The 20,492-nt window shown below is 36.0% G+C and overlaps 1 protein-coding gene across 4 annotated transcripts in view; it reads left to right on the forward strand.

The window, feature by feature from the left end:
- FBH1 (F-box DNA helicase 1) overlaps positions 1–20,492 on the forward strand; it is a 44,076-nt gene that overhangs the window by 20,744 nt on the left and 2,840 nt on the right. For 3 of the 4 annotated variants that reach the window (XM_051775448.1, XM_051775449.1, XM_051775445.1), the window contains 11 exons: positions 1,515–1,743; positions 4,838–4,925; positions 7,238–7,324; positions 7,468–7,604; positions 10,406–10,505; positions 12,897–13,018; positions 14,411–14,486; positions 17,230–17,424; positions 18,200–18,325; positions 19,475–19,581; positions 20,064–20,198. In XM_051775448.1, the coding sequence (XP_051631408.1) occupies positions 1,515–1,743; positions 4,838–4,925; positions 7,238–7,324; positions 7,468–7,604; positions 10,406–10,505; positions 12,897–13,018; positions 14,411–14,486; positions 17,230–17,424; positions 18,200–18,325; positions 19,475–19,581; positions 20,064–20,198 (1,402 nt within the window). The remainder of the gene's footprint in view (positions 1–1,514; positions 1,744–4,837; positions 4,926–7,237; positions 7,325–7,467; positions 7,605–10,405; positions 10,506–12,896; positions 13,019–14,410; positions 14,487–17,229; positions 17,425–18,199; positions 18,326–19,474; positions 19,582–20,063; positions 20,199–20,492) is intronic. The other variant, XM_051775446.1, reaches the window with a different exon arrangement.

Genomic DNA, 20,492 nt, shown 5'->3' on the forward strand with positions numbered 1-20,492 from the left:
TTTTAAAGATATTCCATTACAAATAAATGCAGATTTTAAAGATATCCCATTGCAAATAAATGCAGATTTTAAAGATATTCCATTGCAAATAAATGCAGATTTTAAAGATATTCCATTACAAATAAATGCAGATTTTAAAGATATTCCATTACAAATAAATGCAGATTTTAAAGATATCCCATTGCAAATAAATGCAGATTTTAAAGATATTCCATTACAAATAAATGCAGATTTTAAAGATATTCCATTACAAATAGGTGCGAATTTGAATAATATTTCATGGCCAATATGTGCAGATTTTCAAGATATTTCATTGCAAATTTGTGCAGATTTTAAAGGCATTTCTTTCCAAATAAGCGCAGATTTTAAAGGTATTTCATTGCAAATAGGTGGACATTTTAAAGATATTCTGTGAGAAATAGGTGCAGATTATAAATATATTCAGATTTTAAAGGTATTCTGTTGCAAATATGTGCAGATTTTAAAGACGTTCCATTACAAACATGTCCATATTTTAAAGATATTCAGATTATAAAGATATTCCATTAAAATATGTGCAGATTTTAAAGATATGCAGATTTTAAAGGTATTCCATTGCAAATAAGTGCAGATTTTAAAGATATTCCATTACAAATAAATGCAGATTTTAAAGATATGCAGATTTTAAAGGTATTCCATTGCAAATATGTGCAGATTTTAAAGGTATTCAGATTTTAAAGGTATTTCATTGCAAATATGTGCAGATCTTAAACATATTCCATTAAAATATGTACAAATTTTAAAGATTTTCCATTGCAAATAGGTGCAGATTTTAAAGGTATTTCTTTGCAAATAAGCACAGATTTTAAAGGTATTTCATTGCAAATAGGTGCAAATTTTACAGCAATTCCATTACAAATATGTGCAGATTTTAAAGGTAGACATTCAGATTTTAAAGGCAGACATTCAGATTTTAAAGGCAGACATTCAGATTTTAAAGGTAGACATTCAGATTTTAAAGGCAGACATTCAGATTTTAAAGGCAGACATTCAGATTTTAAAGGCAGACATTCAGATTTTAAAGGCAGACATTCACATTTTAAAGGCAGACATTCAGATTTTAAAGGCAGACATTCACATTTTAAAGGCAGACATTCACATTTTAAAGGCAGACATTCACATTTTAAAGGCAGACATTCACATTTTAAAGGCAGACATTCAGATTTTAAAGGCAGACATTCAGATTTTAAAGGCAGACATTCACATTTTAAAGGCCGACATTCAGATTTTAAAGGCCGACATTCAGATTTTAAAGGCAGACATTCAGATTTTAAAGGCAGACATTCACATTTTAAAGGTATTCCACTGCAAATACGTGCAGATTTTCAAGGCACTCCCCTTAAAAATGTGCAAATTTCAGAGATATTCCGCCATTAGTCCAAATCAGGGTTATAAAACGGGAATTCTGAGGTGCTGTCGTGCCACAGGAGGTTTCCCTGCACCTTTTAACACCTTATTTTTGGGGTTTTTCCCAGCTACAAAGAGCGAGGGAAGCTGAACTTCTCCAAGATGTCCGCGTTCTCCGTCAGCTGCCTCCTGCGGAACCGCGAGGGCCAGGCCCTGTTCGTGAGGGGGAAAACGGTCTCGCAGACCCTGGAGAGCTTCTTCGCCTCCTCGGACGAGGAGATCTGCGGGGAGCACGTGCCCGTGTGGTTCAAGAACACCCACGGGGAATGGAAGCTCGTCAGCCCCGCGGAAAAAAGGGTGAGTTTTTGGGATCGGGGTGGGATTCTGTAGCGGGGGGGCTCTCTTGGAAGCTGCCGGAAGCTTCCCCCTGTCCCATGGAGCCGTTTCCAGCTGCTCCAGGACGGGATTCCAAGGCTGACCAAGGCCAAGCCCGTCAGGAGTGACGGGGAGATTTGTGAGGAGTTTGGTAGATGTGTGGGTGGCTTCTCTTGGAAGCTGCCAAAAGCTTCCCCCTGTCCCATGGAGCCAATTCCAGCTCCTCCGGGACAGGATTCCAAGGCCGAGCCCGTCAGGAGTGAGGAGGAGATTTGTGAGGAGCATGTGCCCATGTGGCTCGTCAGCCCCATGGAAAAGCGGGTGAATTTTTGGGATCAGGGTGGGATTCTGGGGCTGGGGTTTGGTAGCGGGGGAGGCTGCAGGGGTGGCTTCTCTTGGAAGCTGCCAGAAGGTTCCCTCTGTCCCATGGAGCCGATTCCAGCTGCTCCGGGACAGGATTCCAAGGCTGAGCCCGTCAGGAGTGAGGAGGAGATTTGTGAGGAGCGGGTGCCCGTGTGGTTCAAATACACCCACGGGGACAGGAGGCTTGTCAGCCCCAAGGAAAAAAGGGTGAGTTTTTGGGATCGGAGTGGGATTCTGTAGCGGGGGGGCTCTCTTGGAAGCTGCCGGAAGCTTCCCCCTGTCCCGTGGAGCCAATTCCAGGATGGGATTCCAAGGCTGAGCCCGTCAGGAGTGATGAGGAGGTGTGTGAGGAGGTCTGTGGGGAGGTCTGTGAGGAGATCTGTGAGAGATCTGTGGGGAGGTCTGTGGGGAGGTCTGTGGGGAGGTCTGTGGGGAGGTCTGTGGGGAGGTCTGTGAGGAGGTCTGTGAGGAGGTCTGTGAGGAGCACATGCCCATGTGGTTCAAAAACACCCACGGGGACAGGAGGCTCGTCAGCCCCATGGAAAAGCGGGTGAGATTTTGGGATCGGGCTGGAATTCCGTGCCTGGGGTTTGGTAGAGGGAGCAGCTTCTCTTGGAAGCTGCCGGAAGCTTCCCCCTGTCCCGTGGAGCCGATTCCAGCTGCTCCGGGACAGGATTCCAAGGCCAAGCCCATCAGGAGTGAGGAGGAGATTGGTGAGGAGCACGTACCTGTGTGGTTGAAAAACACCCACGGGGACTGGAGGCTCGTCAGCCCCACGGAAAAAATGGTGAGTTTTTGGGATGGGGGTGGGATTCTGTAGCAGGGGGGCTCTCTTGGAAGCTGCCGGAAGCTTCCCCCTGTCCCGTGGAGCCAGTTCCAGGATGGGATTCCAAGGCTGAGCCCGTCAGGAGTGATGGGGAGATCTGTGGGGAGGTCTGTGGGGAGGCCTGTGGGGAGGCCTGTGGGGAGGTCTGTGGGGAGGTCTGTGGGGAGGTCTGTGAGGAGGTCTGTGAGGAGCACATGCCCATGTGGTTCAAAAACACCCACGGGGACAGGAGGCTCATCAGCCCCATGGAAAAGCGGGTGAGATTTTGGGATCGGGCTGGAATTCCGTGCCTGGGGTTTGGTAGAGGGAGCAGCTTCTCTTGGAAGCTGCCGGAAGCTTCCCCCTGTCCCATGGAGCCGATTCCAGCTGCTCTGGGACAGGATTCCAAGACCGAGCCCGTCAGGAGAGAGGAGGAGATTTGTGAGGAGCATGTGCCTGTGTGGTTCAAAAACACTCACGGGGACAGGGGGCTCGTCAGTCCCGCAGAAAAGCGGGTGAGATTTTGGGATTGGGCTGAAATTCTGTGGCTGGGGTTTGGTAGATGTGTGGGTGGCTTCTCTTGGAAGCTGCTGGAAGGTTCCCCCTGTCCTGTGGAGCCAGTTCCAGCTGCTCCAGGATGGGATTCCAAGGCCGAGCCCGTCAGAAGCAACAGTAACACCTCTGAGATAACAGATTTAGGAACAGAAGGTTGTGGGACAGAAGGAATTCCAACCAGGGAAGATCTGGCTGGGCTTTAAGGTCCCTTCCAACCTCAGTCATTCCATAATTCCGTGATCTCCCATCTCTCCCAGCTCAGAGGTGTTTGGGCTTCACCTTTAGGAATTAACTGTCCAAATATTTTTTCCCACTGGTGAGAAATCTGAAGGAAACGGGGCCCATTCTCCTTGTTTGCAGAGCTGGTTTGAGGCAGGATTTTATCCCTGGCTCTGCCCAGGGCAGGTGTTTCTTCCATTTATATTTTATTTATATTTTATTTATATTTTATTTATATTTTATTTATATTTTATTTATATTTTATTTATATTTTATTTATATTTTATTTATATTTTATTTATATTTATATTCTATTTATATTTTAATTAGATTCTATTTCTATTTTATTTAGCTTCTGTTTAGATTCTACTTATATTTTATTTATATTTTATTTAGATTCTGTTTAGATTATATTTATATTCTATTTATATGCTATTTAGATTTTATTTAGATTCTATTTAGATTTTAATTAGATTCTACTTAGATTTTACTTAGATTCTATTTAGATTCTGTTTAGATTCTATTTATATTTTGATGATCATATTATATTAAGATTTTATAAGCAAATAAATATGTATTCTATATGATGAATAAATACAGTATAAATAAACAAAACACTAATGTTATATTTATACCAGTGCCTGAACAGTGATATATATATTTATATTTAATTTTTTTATTATTTATTTAGTATTTATATGTGTTATATATTTATATATTATTGTTATATTAATATTATATATTATGCAATATATAATTTGTATATTTTATATATTTATATGATGTATTTTATATTATATAATGTTACATGTTATATATTATATAATATTGCACATTACCTATTTTATATTATATTATATTTTATATATTATATTTATTATTATATTGTTACATTTTTATACATATAATATTTATATATGGTATTTCTATTTCTATTTTATTTATTATTTATATTTTTACATATTTATATATATTTATTTTCTTTATATATATATAAATAAAGAAAATAACCATCTTTTTAGGTAATTTTAGGTCAAAACCCCAAAAGACTTCAGAGAAAATCTCCCGTGTTTGGAATATTTGTCTGCCCAGAGCAATTTATCCAAGTTATCCCTGTGTTTTTTCCCTCTCCAGATCAATGTGGAAGAGGCCAAAGAAATATGGCACAACATGAAAAAGCTGGATGGGGACGTGGAGAAGAGATACAAGATGACCTGTGATGGTAAAAGAGAAGAAAATATCAATTCTTATATTATAAAGAATGTAATACCATAAAACATTAAAAAAAAAAATTAAAAAAAATAAAACCAAAACAAAAAAAAAGGGAAAAGGGGATTTGTTTTAAGGGTCAGAAACGTGAATAAAAAAGAAAACAAAAAAAAGGCAAAAAGGGATTTATTTTAAGGGCCAGAAACATTAAAAAAAAAATAAAAAAAAATAAAACCAAAACAAAAAAAAAAAAGGAAAAAGGGGATTTATTTTAAGGGCCAGAAACATGAAAAAAAAGTGAAAATGGCATTTATTTTAAGGGCTAGAAATACTAAAAAAAAAGAAAAAAAAAAAAAAAAGGGAAGAGGGGATTTATTTTAAGGGCCAGGCACATTAAAAAAAAAAAAAAAACAAACCAGAAAACAAAAAAAAAAAGAAGGAAAAAAGATTTATTTTAAGGGCCAGAAACATGAAAAAAAAAAAAAAAAACAAAACAAAACAAAAAAAAAGGGTAAAAGGGGTTTATTTTAAGGGCCAGAAACATGAAAACAAAAAAAAAAAGGGAAAAAAGGGTTTATTTTAAGGATCAGAAGCATTAGGAAAAAAAAAACCAAAACAAAAGGTAAAAAGGGATTTATTTTAAGGATCAGCAACATTTAAAAAAAAAAAAAAAGGCAAAAAGGAATTTATCTGAAGGGTCAGAAACATGTTAAAAAAGGAAAAAAAGAAAATAAAAAGAAAGGGAAAAGGGGATTTATTTTAAGAGCCAGAAACATTAAAAAAAAATGAAAACAAAATAAAGAGGGGAAAAAAGGATTTCTTTTAACGACCAGAAACATGAAAAGAAAGGGAAAATGGCATTTATTTTAAGGGCCAGAAATATTAAAAAAAGAAAAAAATGAAACAAAAAAAAAAGAGAAAAAGGGATTTATTTTAAAGGCCAGAAACATGGGGAAAAAAAAGGAAGAAAAGGGATTTATTTTAGGGGCCAAAAATATTAAAAAGAAAAAAAAAAACAAAAACAAAGGGGAAAAGAGTTTTTTTTTTTAAAGGCCAGAAATACGGAAAAAAAACAAAAAATGAAAACAAAAGAAAGGGGAAAAAGGATGTATTTTAAGGGCCAGAAATGCAAAAAAAAAAAAGGGGAAAAGGGATTTATTTTAAGGACCAGAAATATTGAAAAAAGGAAAAAAAAAACAAAACAAAGAAAAAGGGAAGAGGGGATTTATTTTAAGGGCCAGAAACATGAAAAAAAAGAAAAAATAAAAAAAATAAAAAAAAACAGACAAAAAAAAACCACAAAAAAAACAGAAAAAAATGGAAACAGGGATTATTTTCAGGGCCAGAAACATTAAAAAAATAAATAAATAAATAAAAGAAAAGAAAAAAAGGATTTATTTTAAGGGCCAGAAACATTTTAAAAAAATTAAATAAATAAAAGAAAAGAAAAAAGGGAAAAAAGGGTTTATTTTAAGGACCAGAAACATTTTTAAAAAATTAAATAAATAAATAAAAGAAAAGAAAAAAAGGGGAAAAAGGATTTATTTTAAGGGCCAGAAACATTTAAAAAAAAAAATAAATAAAATAAAAGAAAAAAAGGGAAAAAAGGATTTATTTTAAGGGCCAGAAACATTTAAAAAAAAATAAATAAATAAAATAAAAGAAAAAAAGGGAAAAGAGAATTTATTTTAAGGGCCAGAAACATTTAAAAAAAAATAAGTAAATAAAATAAAAGAAAAAAAGGGAAAAGAGAATTTATTTTAAGGGCCAGAAACATTTAAAAAAAAATAAGTAAATAAAATAAAAGAAAAAAAGGGAAAAGAGAATTTATTTTAAGGGCCAGAAACATTTAAAAAAAAAAATAAATAAATAAAAGAAAAGAAAAAAAGGGAAAAAAGGATTTATTTTAAGGGCCAGAAACATTTAAAAAAAAAAAATAAATAAAATAAAAGAAAAAAAGGGAAAAAAGGATTTATTTTAAGGGACAGAAACATTTAAAAAAAATAATAAATAAATAAAATAAAAGAAAAAAGGGAAAAAAGGATTTATTTTAAGGGCCAGAAACATTTAAAAAAAATTAAATAAATAAATAAAAGAAAAGAAAAAAAGGGAAAAAAGGATTTATTTTAAGGGCCAGAAACATTTTAAAAAAAAAATAAATAAAATAAAAGAAAAAAAGGGAAAAAAGGATTTATTTTAAGGGCCAGAAGCATGAAAAAAAAAACCCATAAAAACCAAGGAAAAAAGTGCTTTATTTCGAGGATCACGGGGGTTTCCGCCGAGGAAAATTCCCTTTTCCCTGCCATCCCTGTGTTTTCCCCTCAGGATACCTGAAGCTCTGGCAGCTCAGCAAGCCCAGGCTGTCGGGATACGACGCCGTTTTCGTGGACGAAGCCCAGGATTGCACCCCAGGTGAGCAGAACTCCAACATTCCCAGAGGGTTTTCCCAAGGAGCAGCACGGTTCAACTTAAACCCGGGTGTGAGGTTAGGCCCGAGCCCTGGCTTGCTTAGGCTCCGTGGCTGCTCCGTGAGCATTCCCGGTGTTTTCCGGCAGCCATCGTGGACGTGGTGCTGTCCCAGCCGTGCGGGATCATCCTGGTGGGAGACCCTCACCAGCAGATCTACACCTTCCGCGGCGCCGTCAACACCCTGCAGGCCGTGCCCCACACCCACGTCTACTACCTGACCCAGGTAGGGGCTGGGCTTCCAGGGGGGCATCCCAAATCCAGGGGAAATCCAGGCCCCGCGGCCTTCCGCGGGCGGCGTCCAACGGCAAACGCTCCGCGGTGCCAGATGGTTACCGCCAGACTGTTCCTGGAAATCCTGGTTATTCCCAATGTTCCCGCCAGACTGTTCCTAGAAATCCTGGTCGTTCCCAAACAGTTCCTGCCAAAGTGTTCCTAGAAATCCTGGTTGTTCCCAAACCGCTCCCACCAAACTGTTCCTGGAAGTCCTGGTCATTCCCAAACTACTCCTGCCAAACTGTTCCTAGAAATCCTGGTCATTCCCAAACCACTCCTACCAAACTATTCCTAGAAATCCTGGTCGTTCCCAACCAGTTCCCACCAAACTGTTTCTGGAAATCCTGGTTGTTCCCAAACAGTTGCCACCAAACTATTCCTAGAAATCCTGGTCATTCCCAAACCACTCCTGCCAAACTGTTCCTGGAAATCCTGGTTGTTCCCAAATAGTTGCCACCAAACTATTCCTAGAAATCCTGGTCATTCCCAAACAATTCCAACCAAACTATTCTTAGAAATCCTGGTTATTCTCAAACAGTTCCCACCAAACTGTTCCTAGAAATCCTGGTCATTCCCAAACCACTCCCACCAAACTGTTCCTGGAAGTCCTGGTCATTCCCAAACCGATCCCGCCAAACTGTTCCTAGAAATCCTGGTCGTTCCCAAACCACTCTTGCCAAACTGTTCCTAGAAATCCTACCCATTCCCAAACCACTCCCACCAAACTGTTCCTAGAAATCCTGGTTGTTCCCAAACAGTTCCCACCAAACTGTTCCTAGAAATCCTGGTCGTTCCCAAACCATTCCCACCAAACCGTTCCTAGAAATCCTGGTCGTTCCCAAACAGTTCCCACCAAACTATTCCTAAAAATCCTGGTTGTTCTTGAACCCAGTTCCCACCGACCTCCTGGACAACTTTTCTCTTGGAAAAAGCACCAAAATGACTCTGAAGTATTCCTAGAAATCCTGGTCGTTCCCAAACCATTCCCACCAACCTATTCCCTGAAACCCTGGTTGTTCTGGTACCCAAATTATATAATTCCCATCAAATTATTCCTAGAAATCCTGGTTGTTCTGGAACCTGATTCCCACCGACCTCCTGGACAACTGTTCTCCTGGAGAAAGCACCAAAATGACTCAGGAGTATTCCTAGAAATCCTGGTCATTCCCAAACAATTCCCACCAAGCTATTCCTGGAAAATCTGGTCATTCCTAACTGACACAATTCCCACCAACCTCCTGGACAACTTTTCTCCTGGAAAAACACCCAAATCCCCCCAAACTATGTAGGTTTAGGAATGACCAGGATTTCTAGGAATAGTTTGGAGGTATTTGGGTGTTTTTCCAAGGGAAAAGTTGTCCAGAAGGTTGGTGGGAATTGTATCAGTTGGGTTTAGGAATGACCAGGATTTCAAGGAATGGTTTGATGGGAATGGTGTCATTTGGGTTTAGGAATGACCAGGAATTCAAGGAATGGTTTAATAGGAATTGTATAGTTTGTATTTAGGAATAACCAGGATTTCTAGGAATAGTCTGGAGGTATTTGGGTGTTTTTCCAAGGGAAAAGTTGTCCAGAAGGTTGGTGGGAATTGTATCAGTTGGGTTTAGGAATGACCAGATTTTCTAGGAATATCTTGGTGGGAATTGTGTAATTTGGGATTAAGAATTGACCAGGATTTCAAGGAATGGTTTGATGGGAATTGTATCATTTGGGTTTAGGAATGACCAGGATTTCTAGGAATAGTTTGCAGGGATTTGGGTGTTTTTCCAGGAGAAAACTTTTCCAGAAGGTTGGTGGGAATTATATCATGTAGGTTTAGGAATGACCAGATTTTCTAGGAATGGCTCGGTGGGAAGTGGATAATTTGGGATTAAGAATTGACCAGGAATTCAAGGAATGGTTTGATGGGAATGGTGTCATTTGAGTTTAGGAATGACCAGGATTTCTAGGAATAGTCTGGAGGTATTTGGGTGTTTTTCCAGGAGGAAAGTTGTCCAGAAGGTTGGTGGGAATTTTATCAGTTGGGTTTAGGAATGACCAGGATTTCTAGGAATAGATTTGGGGGGATTTGGGTGTTTTTCCAAGAGAAAAGTTATCCAGGAGGTTTGATGGGAATTGTATCATTTGGGTTTAGGAATGACCAGGATTTCTAGGAATAGTTTGCAGGGATTTGGGTGTTCTTCCAGGAGAAGACTTTTCCAGAAGGTTGGTGGGAATTGTATCAGTTGGGTTTAAGAATGACCAGATTTTCTAGGAATGGCTCGGTGGGAATTGGATAATTTGGGTTTAAGAATTGACCAGGATTTCAAGGAATGGTTTGATGGGAATTGTATAATTTGGGTTTAGGAATAACCAGGATTTCTAGGAATAGTCTGGAGGAATTTGGGTGTTTTTCCAAGAGGAAAGTTGTCCAGAAGGTTGGTGGGAATTTTATCAGTTGGGTTTAGGAATGACCAGGATTTCAAGGAATGGCTTGGTGGGAATTGTGTAATTTGGATTTAAGAATTGACCAGGATTTCAAGGAATGGTTTGATGGGAATGGTGTCATTTGGGTTTAGGAATGACCAGGAATTCAAGGAATGGTTTGATGGGAATTGTATTATTTGTATTTAGGAATAACCAGGATTTCTAGGAATAGTCTGGGAGGATTTGGGTGGGTGGGAATTGTATAATTCCAGACATAGCAATACTTTTATAGGTTCTAACAAATTCCTCATCTTTTCCTGCCTTTTCCTGGATTTTTCCTCGCAGAGTTTCCGATTTGGTCCCGAGATTGCTTATGTTGGAGCAACGATCCTGGATGTTTGCAAAGGGATCCGGAATAAGACGTTGGTGGGTGGGAAGCAAAAGGGTGAGTTGTGCTCTCTCAGCTCAGGGCCATTGAATAAAATTAATTTTATTAAATAATAATTAATTTTATTCGCTAATAACAAAATAAATAATAAATATGAATATCGATTGTGATAAATTAAATTAATAATAATCGATTATAAAATGTAAATTCAGGTTTGCTCTTTAAGTTCAATGTTTAAAAAGGTAATTGGATTTAGAAAATTCAATTTATAAAATTCAATGAATCTATTAATAATTAATTTATAAAATTCAATTAGGAGTAAATGTTTGTAATAAATAGTGTATAATAAAGTTACTAATAATTCATAATGGATTACGTTAAATTGGTTAAATTTCATTTCAAAGTGAAATTTGAAATGACATTTGAGTTTAGCATAGTTAATAATTAATATATAGTTATTATGCATAAAATATTATATCATAATAGTATATGAATAGTTGTTGATAATTAGTTAAAAATTCAATCTATAAAATAAACTAATTATGTTTAAAATATTAATAGTTGAATTAATAGATTTTATTTTATGAATAAATTTTATTTAAATATTATTTTGTTTAAATTTTATTTTGTTTAAATTGTATTTTTTTAAATTCTATTTTATTTAAATTGTATTTTTTCAAATTCTATTTTATTTAAATTGTATTTTTTAATTCTATTTTAAATTCTATTTTATTTATATTCTTATTTACATGTTTTTTATTTAATTTTTTAATTTAAATTTTACTTTTTTAAATTCTATTTTTCTTTAAATTCTGTTTTCTTTACATTTTATTTTATCCACATTTTATTTTATTTAAATTTTATTTTATTTTAATTTTTTGAATTTTATTTTCTTTAAATTATTTTTCTTTAAATTCTATTTTCTTTACATTTTATTTTATCCATGTTTTATTTTATTTAAATTTTATTTTATTTTAATTTAAATTTTTTAAATTCTCTTTTCTTTAAATTCTATTTTCTTTAAATTCTATTTTCTTTAAATTCTATTTTCTCCACATTTTATTTTCTCCACATTTTATTTTCTCCACATTTTATTTTCTCCACATTTTATTTAATTTTAATTTTTAAATTATTTTTTCTTTAAATTCTATTTTATTTACATTTTATTTTATTTAAATTTCATTTTATTTTATTTTTAATTTTTTAAATTCTATTTTCTTTAAATTCTATTTTCTTTCCATTCTATTTTCTTTCCATTCTATTTTCTTTCCATTCTATTTTCTTTCCATTCTATTTTCTTTCCATTCTATTTTCTTTCCATTCTATTTTCTTTCCATTCTATTTTCTTTCCATTCTATTTTCTTTCCATTCTATTTTCTTTCCATTCTATTTTATCCACATTTTATTTTATTTAAATTTTATTTTAATTTTAATTTTGTAAATTTTATTTTCTTTAAGTTTTATTTTTTCTTTAAATTCTATTTTCTTTAAGTTTTATTTTATTTACATTCTATTTTATTCACGTTTTATTTCATTCACATTTTATTTTATTTTAATTTTATTTTAATTTTAATTTTGTAAATTTTATTTTCTTTAAATTATTTTTTCTTTAAATTCTTTTTTCTTTAAGTTTTTTTATTTACATTGTATTTTATTCACGGTTTATTTTATTTAAACATTATTTTATTTTAGTTTTAATTTTTTAAATTCTGTTTTCCTTAAATTCTCTTTTCTTTAAATTCTCTTTTCTTTAAATTCTCTTTTCTTTAAATTCTCTTTTCTTTAAATTCTCTTTTCTTTAAATTCTCTTTTCTTTAAATTCTCTTTTCTTTAAATTCTCTTTTCTTTAAGTTTTTTTATCCACATTTTATTTTATTTTTATTTTAATTTTGTAAATTTTATCTTCTTTAAATTCTATTTTCCTTAAATTCTATTTTATTCACATTTTATTTTATTTAAATTTCATTTTAATTTTATTTTTTTTAATTTTATTTTATTTAAATTCTGTTTTCTTTAAATTCTATTTTCCTTAAATTCTATTTTATTCACATTTTATTTTATTTAAATTTCATTTTAATTTTAATTTTTTTAATTTTATTTTATTTAAATTCTGTTTTCTTTAAATTCTGTTTTCCCTAAATTCTTTTTTATTCACATTTTATTTTATTTAAATTCTATTTTATTTAAATTTTATTTTCTAAATGAACTTTAGGATTTAGCATGAAAAATTGATTAAATTTATCAAACTATTAAATCAATAACCTCATTAAATGTACATTAAATATATTAATAAATACAGAAATATAATCCCTTTCATCTACAAAAACATGTTAAATATGTTAAAAAATCTGTAAATTAATTAAATTCATCAAACTGAAGATCCATAACGGAGAAATAACTAAACAATTAACAAATAATTCCCGGGATCCCGGGAATGTGTCCGTGCAGGCGCCGTCCGGGGCTCCCTGGAAGGGAAGATCGCCGTCCTTTCCCGCAGCAATTCCAGCGTTTTCGACGACGCCGTCAAACTCACCGGGAGGGACAGACCCATCCCCATCCACGTCATCGGGGTAGGTGGGGACGCCCAAGGCCGATTCCCACCTTTGGAGTCGATATTCCGGCAAAAAGCGGGAATCTGGCGCGGCCGGGAAGTGATTTGGGGCCGTTTTATCCTCAAATCCGGGTGGGCCAAATCCCGTTTTTAGGCTGATTTGTCCCGGTTTTATCCGGCTTGGGTGGGATGGGAATTGTATAATTTGAGTTTAGGAATGAGCAGGATTTCTAGGAATAATCTGGAGGTATTTGGGTGTTTTTCCAGGAGAAAACTTTTCCAGAAGGTTGGTGGGAATTGTATCAGTTGGGTTTAGGAATGACCAGATTTTCTAGGAATGGCTCAGTGGGAATTGGATAATTTGGGATTAAGAATTGACCAGGAATTCAAGGAATGGTTTGATGGGAATTGTATAATTTGGGATTAAGAATTGACCAGGATTTCAAGGAATGGTTTGATGGGAATTGTATCATTTGGGTTTAGGAATGACCAGGATTTCTAGGAATAGTTTGCAGGGATTTGGGTGTTTTTCCAGGAGAAAACTTTTCCAGAAGGTTGGTGGGAATTGTATCAGTTGGGTTTAGGAATGACCAGATTTTCTAGGAATGACTCAGTGGGAATTGGATAATTTGGGATTAAGAATTGACCAGGATTTCAAGGAATGGTTTGATGGGAATGGTGTCATTTGGGTTTAGGAATGACCAGGATTGGGGTGGGAAAAGAGGGGATGGAACAAGTGGCTGGAAGTATTTGGAGGAGCCGGAGCGGTTCCGGCGCCTTTGGAATTAAAAACCATCCGGAATTGAGCGTAAAAACAGGGAAAAAATAACCATTTTCCACGTTTTCCCTGGGCTGGAATTCCAGGAGGGTTTTAATCCAGCTCCACATTCCAAAGCCTTGGGAATCACCGGGATTCGAGCCCTGAATCCCCGACAAAATCCCATGGAATAGGGAAAAACCTCCTTCCATTTGGGAATTTTTGCAGCCGGAATTGGAGGAATTGTTCGAGCCAATCCTCGGAATTTTTAGGCCCATATTCCCAATTTTTCACCTTATTTTTTTTTTCCAACCAGAAAGCTGCAAATTAAAACCAAATAAGCCTTTGAAGGGGTGGCCGCCCGGCACCAAAGAAAAATTCGGGATAAATTCAATTTATCCCGATAAATCTGGGATGTGTTTAATTTATCCCGATTTTCCTTCGGATGGAACAAACCAAAGAGGATTTAAAAACGAGGGGGTGGGAAAAAAAAATACTTTTGGAAAGTAAAAATGCCCTCAAAAATAAAGAGCTTTTTGGGTCAATTTATGTTGAAACTGAGATTTTTCTTTTTATTTTTCCCGCTTTATTTTCCCTGGAACAGCCGCTTTTATTTTGGGATAAAAAAGCTCCATTTTTTTTTGGTTGTTTTAGGGCTTGGCTCGTTTTGGCCTGAGCAGGATTTATGACATTTGGAAGCTCAGCCAACCTGCAGAAGTCAGGGAAAAATGTGAGTATTGCCCTTTTTTCCTGGTTTCCTTTTCCGTTTCCTCAGGGAATTGTCGAGGGGGGAAAAAAACAATTATTTTTAATTTTTTTTTAATTCACATCCAAGCTGGTTTTGGCAGCTTCAAGGATCTTCAGTTCTTAACACCAGGAATGCCAAAATTTTGGGGTCTTTGTCCCCGGATTTCCACTTGGCTGGAAACTTATCCCAGAAACCCCGAGTTTGGGATGTTTTTCCCAAGTTTTCCCGATTTTTAGGTCATTTTTATTTTGCCTTAAGCTCCCCCCTCTTTTCTTTTGGGTGGTTGAAATCCTGCTTTCTTTTTCCCAGTGGATAAAATTTAGGATAAAAACCCCTCCTTGGCAGGAATCAAAGGAAAAACAAGGAAAAGAAAGGATTTGTTGGGGGATTATAGGGATGTTGTTCCAGGGTTTTTTGGGAAGTGAGGGGCCAGGAAAACTCCCTGGCATCGGGATAACAAGTGGGATTTATGCCCTGAAGTCACACTAAAGCCTTTAATTAAAATTAAATTAGTAGTAGTATATTATTAATATAATATAATATAATATAATATAATATAATATAATATAATATAATATAATATAATATAATATAATGTGATATAAAGTATATAAATATTATATAATTATAACATAGTTATATGCTATAATTATATAATATATAATTCATATAATAATTATATAATATAATATTATCAATTAATATTATTCTTAATATTATTTATATTAATAGTAGTAATTATAAATTTATATAATTAGTCTATTAATATATAATTAATTTATAATATATTTTTTAATATATGATAGACAACATGTAGTTATTGTTTATAGTTATAATTAGAAATATTAATACTATCTAGTCCTATATATTGATAATAGATATATTAAAATATTGTTATATATTAAAATATTGTTATATATTAAAATATTGTTATATATTAAAATATTGTTATATATTAAAATATTGCTATATATTAAAATATTGCTATATATTAATATTATATTGTTATTAATATAATATATTCTTATTAATATAATCTATTACTATATATTAAAATATATCTTAAAATATTAATAATTATTCTTAATATATTATTAAGATATATTAATATATTATTAATAATGCAACTGAAACAAATCTATATCATTATTCAAATTTAATTAAAATAAAAATAATAACATAAACTCATATAAATAATATACTCTTTATATTACATTCTATTTATTTTATAATATATAATATTTTTATATATAATATACACATATAATATAAACATTATATTATTGTATAATATGACACATAATAAATATAATAATGTATTGTAATTTGATAATGTATTTATATATAATAATGCAATATATTAATACTATTGTAAGAATTATAATACTTATAATTAAATTTTAATTCTAATTTAATATAAATAAACTAAACTATATAATATAATCGTAAATAAATAATAATAATGAATCATATAATAGTAATAAATAATAATACAACTATATAATATAATAATACTTATTATAATTAAATTTTAATTATAATTTAACATAAATGAAATAAATAATAGAATATAATAATAAATAAATTATAATAATAAATAAGGATAAATATAAATAATATAAATTATATACTGTAATAATACTTATTATAATTAAATTTTAATTCTAACTTAATATAAATTAAATAAACTATATAATAATGAATAATGATAAATAATAAATAATAATATGTTATGTAATGTAATAATACTTATTATAATTAAATTTTAATTCTAACTTAATATAACTAAACTAAACTCTATAGTATAAGAATATTAAAGAATAATAAAGAACAGTAATAAAATAAACTATATAATGTAATAATACATATTATAATTAAATTTTAATTCTAACTTAATGTAAATGAAATAAACTATATAATATGATAATAAATAAATAATAAATAATAATATGTTATGTAATGTAATAATACTTATTATAATTAAATTTTAACTCTGATTTAATATAAATAAACTATATAATATAATAATAAATAATAATGATAAATAATAAATAACATTATAAATTATATAATGTAATAATACATATTATGATTAAATTTTAATTCTGATTTAATATAAATAAACTATATAATATAATAATAAATAATAATGATAAATAATAAATAACATTATAAATTATATAATGTAATAATACATATTATAATTAAATTTTAATTCTGACTTAATATAAATAAACTATATAATATAATAATAAATAATAATGATAAATAATAAATAACATTATAAATTATATAATGTAATAATACATATTATAATTAAATTTTAATTCTGACTTAATATAAATAAACTATATAATATAATAATAAATAATAATGATAAATAATAAATAACATTATAAATTATATAATGTAATAATACATATTATAATTAAATTTTAATTCTGACTTAATATAAATAAACTATATAATATAATAATAAATAATAATGATAAATAATAAATAACGTTGTAAATTATATAATGTAATAATACATATTATAATTAAATTTTAATTCTGACTTAACATAAGTGAAATAAACTATATAATAATAAATAAATAATAATAATAAATAATGATAAATAATAAATAATAATATAAATTATATAATGTAATAATACTTATTATAACTAAATTTCAATTCTAATTTCCTATGAATAACCTGACCTGCTGTCCCCTTTCCTTCCAGCCAACCTGGTGATCAACGACTCCTTTATCCAGAAGTGGGAAGCTCAGGGGTTCTTTGGATTGAAGGAGTACGCGGAGCACGTGGACGACAGAGACCTGGCGGGGAAGATTTCCATGGTGGAGAAGTACCGGGAGCGCATCCCGGAGCTGGTGCAGAGGATCGAGAGGGCCCACGTGTCCCGGGAATCCCTGGCGGGTAAATCCGGGGATAAAGGGGCAAAGCCGGGTCTCCTTTCGGTCCTGAGTCCAAGTGATCCCGGAAAAAAGGCTGGGTTTGGATCCAGTTGGACTTTTAGGGAGAAGGGAGGTTGAGCGGGAGCTTTAGGGCTGGAGCCAGGCTGGGAGAGCTGGGAATGTTCACCTGGAGAAAGGAAGGCTCCAGGGAGAGCTGAGAGCCCCTGGCAGGGCCTAAAGGGGCTCCAGGAGAGCTGGAGAGGGACTGGGGACAAGGCATGGAGGGACAGGACACAGGGAGTGGCTTCCCAGTGCCAGAGGGCAGGGATGGATGGGATATTGGGAAGGAATTGCTGGCTGGGAGGGTGGGGAGGGGCTGGAATGGAATTCCCAGAGAAGCTGTGGCTGCCCCTGGATCCCTGGAAGTGTCCAAGGCCGGGTTGGAGCAACCTGGGATAGTGGGAGGTGTACGGACTTTAAGGTCTCCTTCAACCATTCCATGGTTTTATGATTCCATGGATAATTCACTTGCCCTGGCTGAAACGGGGTGGGGGGGGACACGAATCAGTCAGGTAGAAAATTCCTCAAACAAAGAACATTCCCATTTGGAAGTCGGGGCTGGCAAGTCCCTTCAGCCCTTTAGGATTCCCGACAGAGGAGCTCCTGATCTATATTTGGGGGAGAAATTAAAACTCATGGAGAATGAGATGAAATTCCAAACCGCCGTTTTTGCCACCATGGCTGATCTTTATTCCTTCTGTTTTTCCTTCCTGTGTTCCCACTTGTGCTGGATCCAGATTATCTCATTGGCACTGTCCACCAAGCCAAAGGCCTGGAATTCGACACCGTGCTGGTGGCCGATGACTTTGTGAAGGCCCCGTGTGGGAGCGACGCTTCCCAGAGGAGAACCAACCTGGCCAATGGTATGGGGACAGCCCCTGGGAAAGCAGGGAAGGGAAGGGAGCTGGGAAGGGTCTGGAGAGCTCCTGAGGGAGCTGGGGGGGCTCAGCCTGGAGCAAAGGAGGCTCAGGGGGGACCTTCTGGCTCTGCAAGTCCCTGCCAGGAGGGGGGAGCCGGGGGGGGGTCGGGCTCTGCTCCAGGGAACAAGGGACAGGAGGAGAGGGAACGGCCTCAGGCTGGGCCAGGGGAGGGTCAGGTTGGATATTAGGGAAAATTTCCTCCTGGAAGGGGTGGTCAGGCCTTGGAACAGCCTGGAGCCCCCATCCCTGGAGGGGTTTAAAATCCCTGTGGATGTGGCACTTGGGGACATGGTCAGTGGTGGCCTTGGCACTGCCGGGGATTGTTTGACCCAACGATCTCAGATCATCCAACCCAAATGATTGCCTGATTCCAGAAGAAGTTGTGGGACCTGCAGGACATTTCAGGTTGGATATCAAGGAAGATTTCCTCATGGAAAGGGTGGTCAGGCCTTGGCAGGGGCTGCCCAGGGAGGTGGTGGAGTCCCCACCCCTGGAGGGATTTCAGATCCCTGTGGATGTGGCACTTGGGGACATGGTCAGTGGTGGCCTTGGCAGAGCTGGGAATGGTTGGAATCAATGGTCCTAAAGGCCTTTTCCAGCCTTAAGGATTCTGTGATTCCGTGAATATTCCTGCAACTGGGAAAGACCAACTCCAGGCTTGGCAAGGCCGCTGCTTCCCTTGGGTTCCTGTTTTATGGAGGAGCTGGGCTCTCCCCAGGAGCAGAGGGAATCCAGGCCCCGGGAAACTCCCCCAGTGCCAACCCTGTGCTCCACAGGCAGGAAAACACGGAGCTGGGAGCACTCCCTGCCTGTGCCTGGAGGGAGGAATGTGGAATGAGGCAGGAGCTTGGATGGCATCAGGACCCCCACAGCAAACAGGGCCTGCACATTCCCGCTTTCCCAGAGAAACACTGGAATGCTTTGGGTTGGGAGGACCTTAAAGCCCATCCCACCCTCTGCCGTGGGCAGGGAAAACCTCCCACTATCCCAAGTTGCTCCAAGCCTGGTCCAACCTGGACAAAGCATGGGAAGGAGGGCAGGGCTGTTCCTCCTTGCTCCCAAAATCCATGGATTGTGTCTGCTCCGTGCCAGGCGCCATCCCGGAGGACGAGTGGAACCTGCTCTACGTCGCCGTGACCCGGGCAAAGAAGTGCCTCCTGCTCTCCAAATCCCTGGAACACCTCCTGGCCTTGGCTGGGGTGAGTGAAATCCTTCCCAAGGCAGGAAAACCCCTTCAGCGGGGTTATTTAGGATACCTGCCCCTAAGGATTATCCCCCCAATCCCAAATTTCAGGTGGATCTGTGCTGGCAGTACCCAAGGTCATGTTTTTCCCATGTTTTGCTGCTCCATGCCGTGATTCCAGCAGGAAAACACAAGATTGCAGCAGTTTTTAACCCCCACAGTTCTTGCATTTGGGTGTTGTTTTCCACAGATCCTGAGTTCTTCCCTCTGAGATCCCCTTTTCCCTGTCCTTCCTCCTTTCCTTCCTCCTTTCCCGTTGGCTTCTCCTTGACTTTTTTTATCGCCAGGAATTTGGGATTTTCTTTTGTTGGTTTTTTTTTTTAAAGCCCATCCTGTTGCAAATCGTTTCCAAGGGGTTAAAAAAAATAAGGAAACAACCTCTTCCAGCATCTCAGCTCCCTCTGAGGGGCGTTATTCCCCTTTTTCCTTGTTTTTTAGGAGCGATTCCTTCGGGTGGAGCTGATGAGTGAGGCTGCCAAGGCCGGAGCATCCCAGATCTGCTGCGTGTCCAAATGCACAAACATGTTGGATCCCAGCTCCAGGCTGGTTGTGAGGAAGCTCCCGTTGACTCACGTACGTCTTTTCCCTGGGATTTTGGGATTGGGAGCCTCCAGTCCCTGTTCTGAGCCGGGATCTCACCCCCACAGCTCCCCATCCTCGTGACTTCCCGGGGGGTTTCCGGGTGGTGTTGCACTTCCCACGGATCCACTTAGTTCCCAGATTTCTCATCTGAGGCTTTTCATGGTCTCAGGTGGAACCAGTTTGGGGGTTTTGTTGTGTCAGATCCCACACCTGAGTCTTGGAGCATCCCATGGGATTGGCAGAGCACCCCTCGCCCCAGGGACGGTCAGGTTTTGGGGTCCAGGT

This window comes from Manacus candei, unplaced genomic scaffold (genome assembly GCF_025592945.1).
Source record: "Manacus candei isolate 608988 ecotype Guabito, Panama unplaced genomic scaffold, ASM2559294v1 h1tg000299l, whole genome shotgun sequence".
Classification (NCBI taxonomy): Eukaryota; Metazoa; Chordata; class Aves; order Passeriformes; family Pipridae; genus Manacus; species Manacus candei.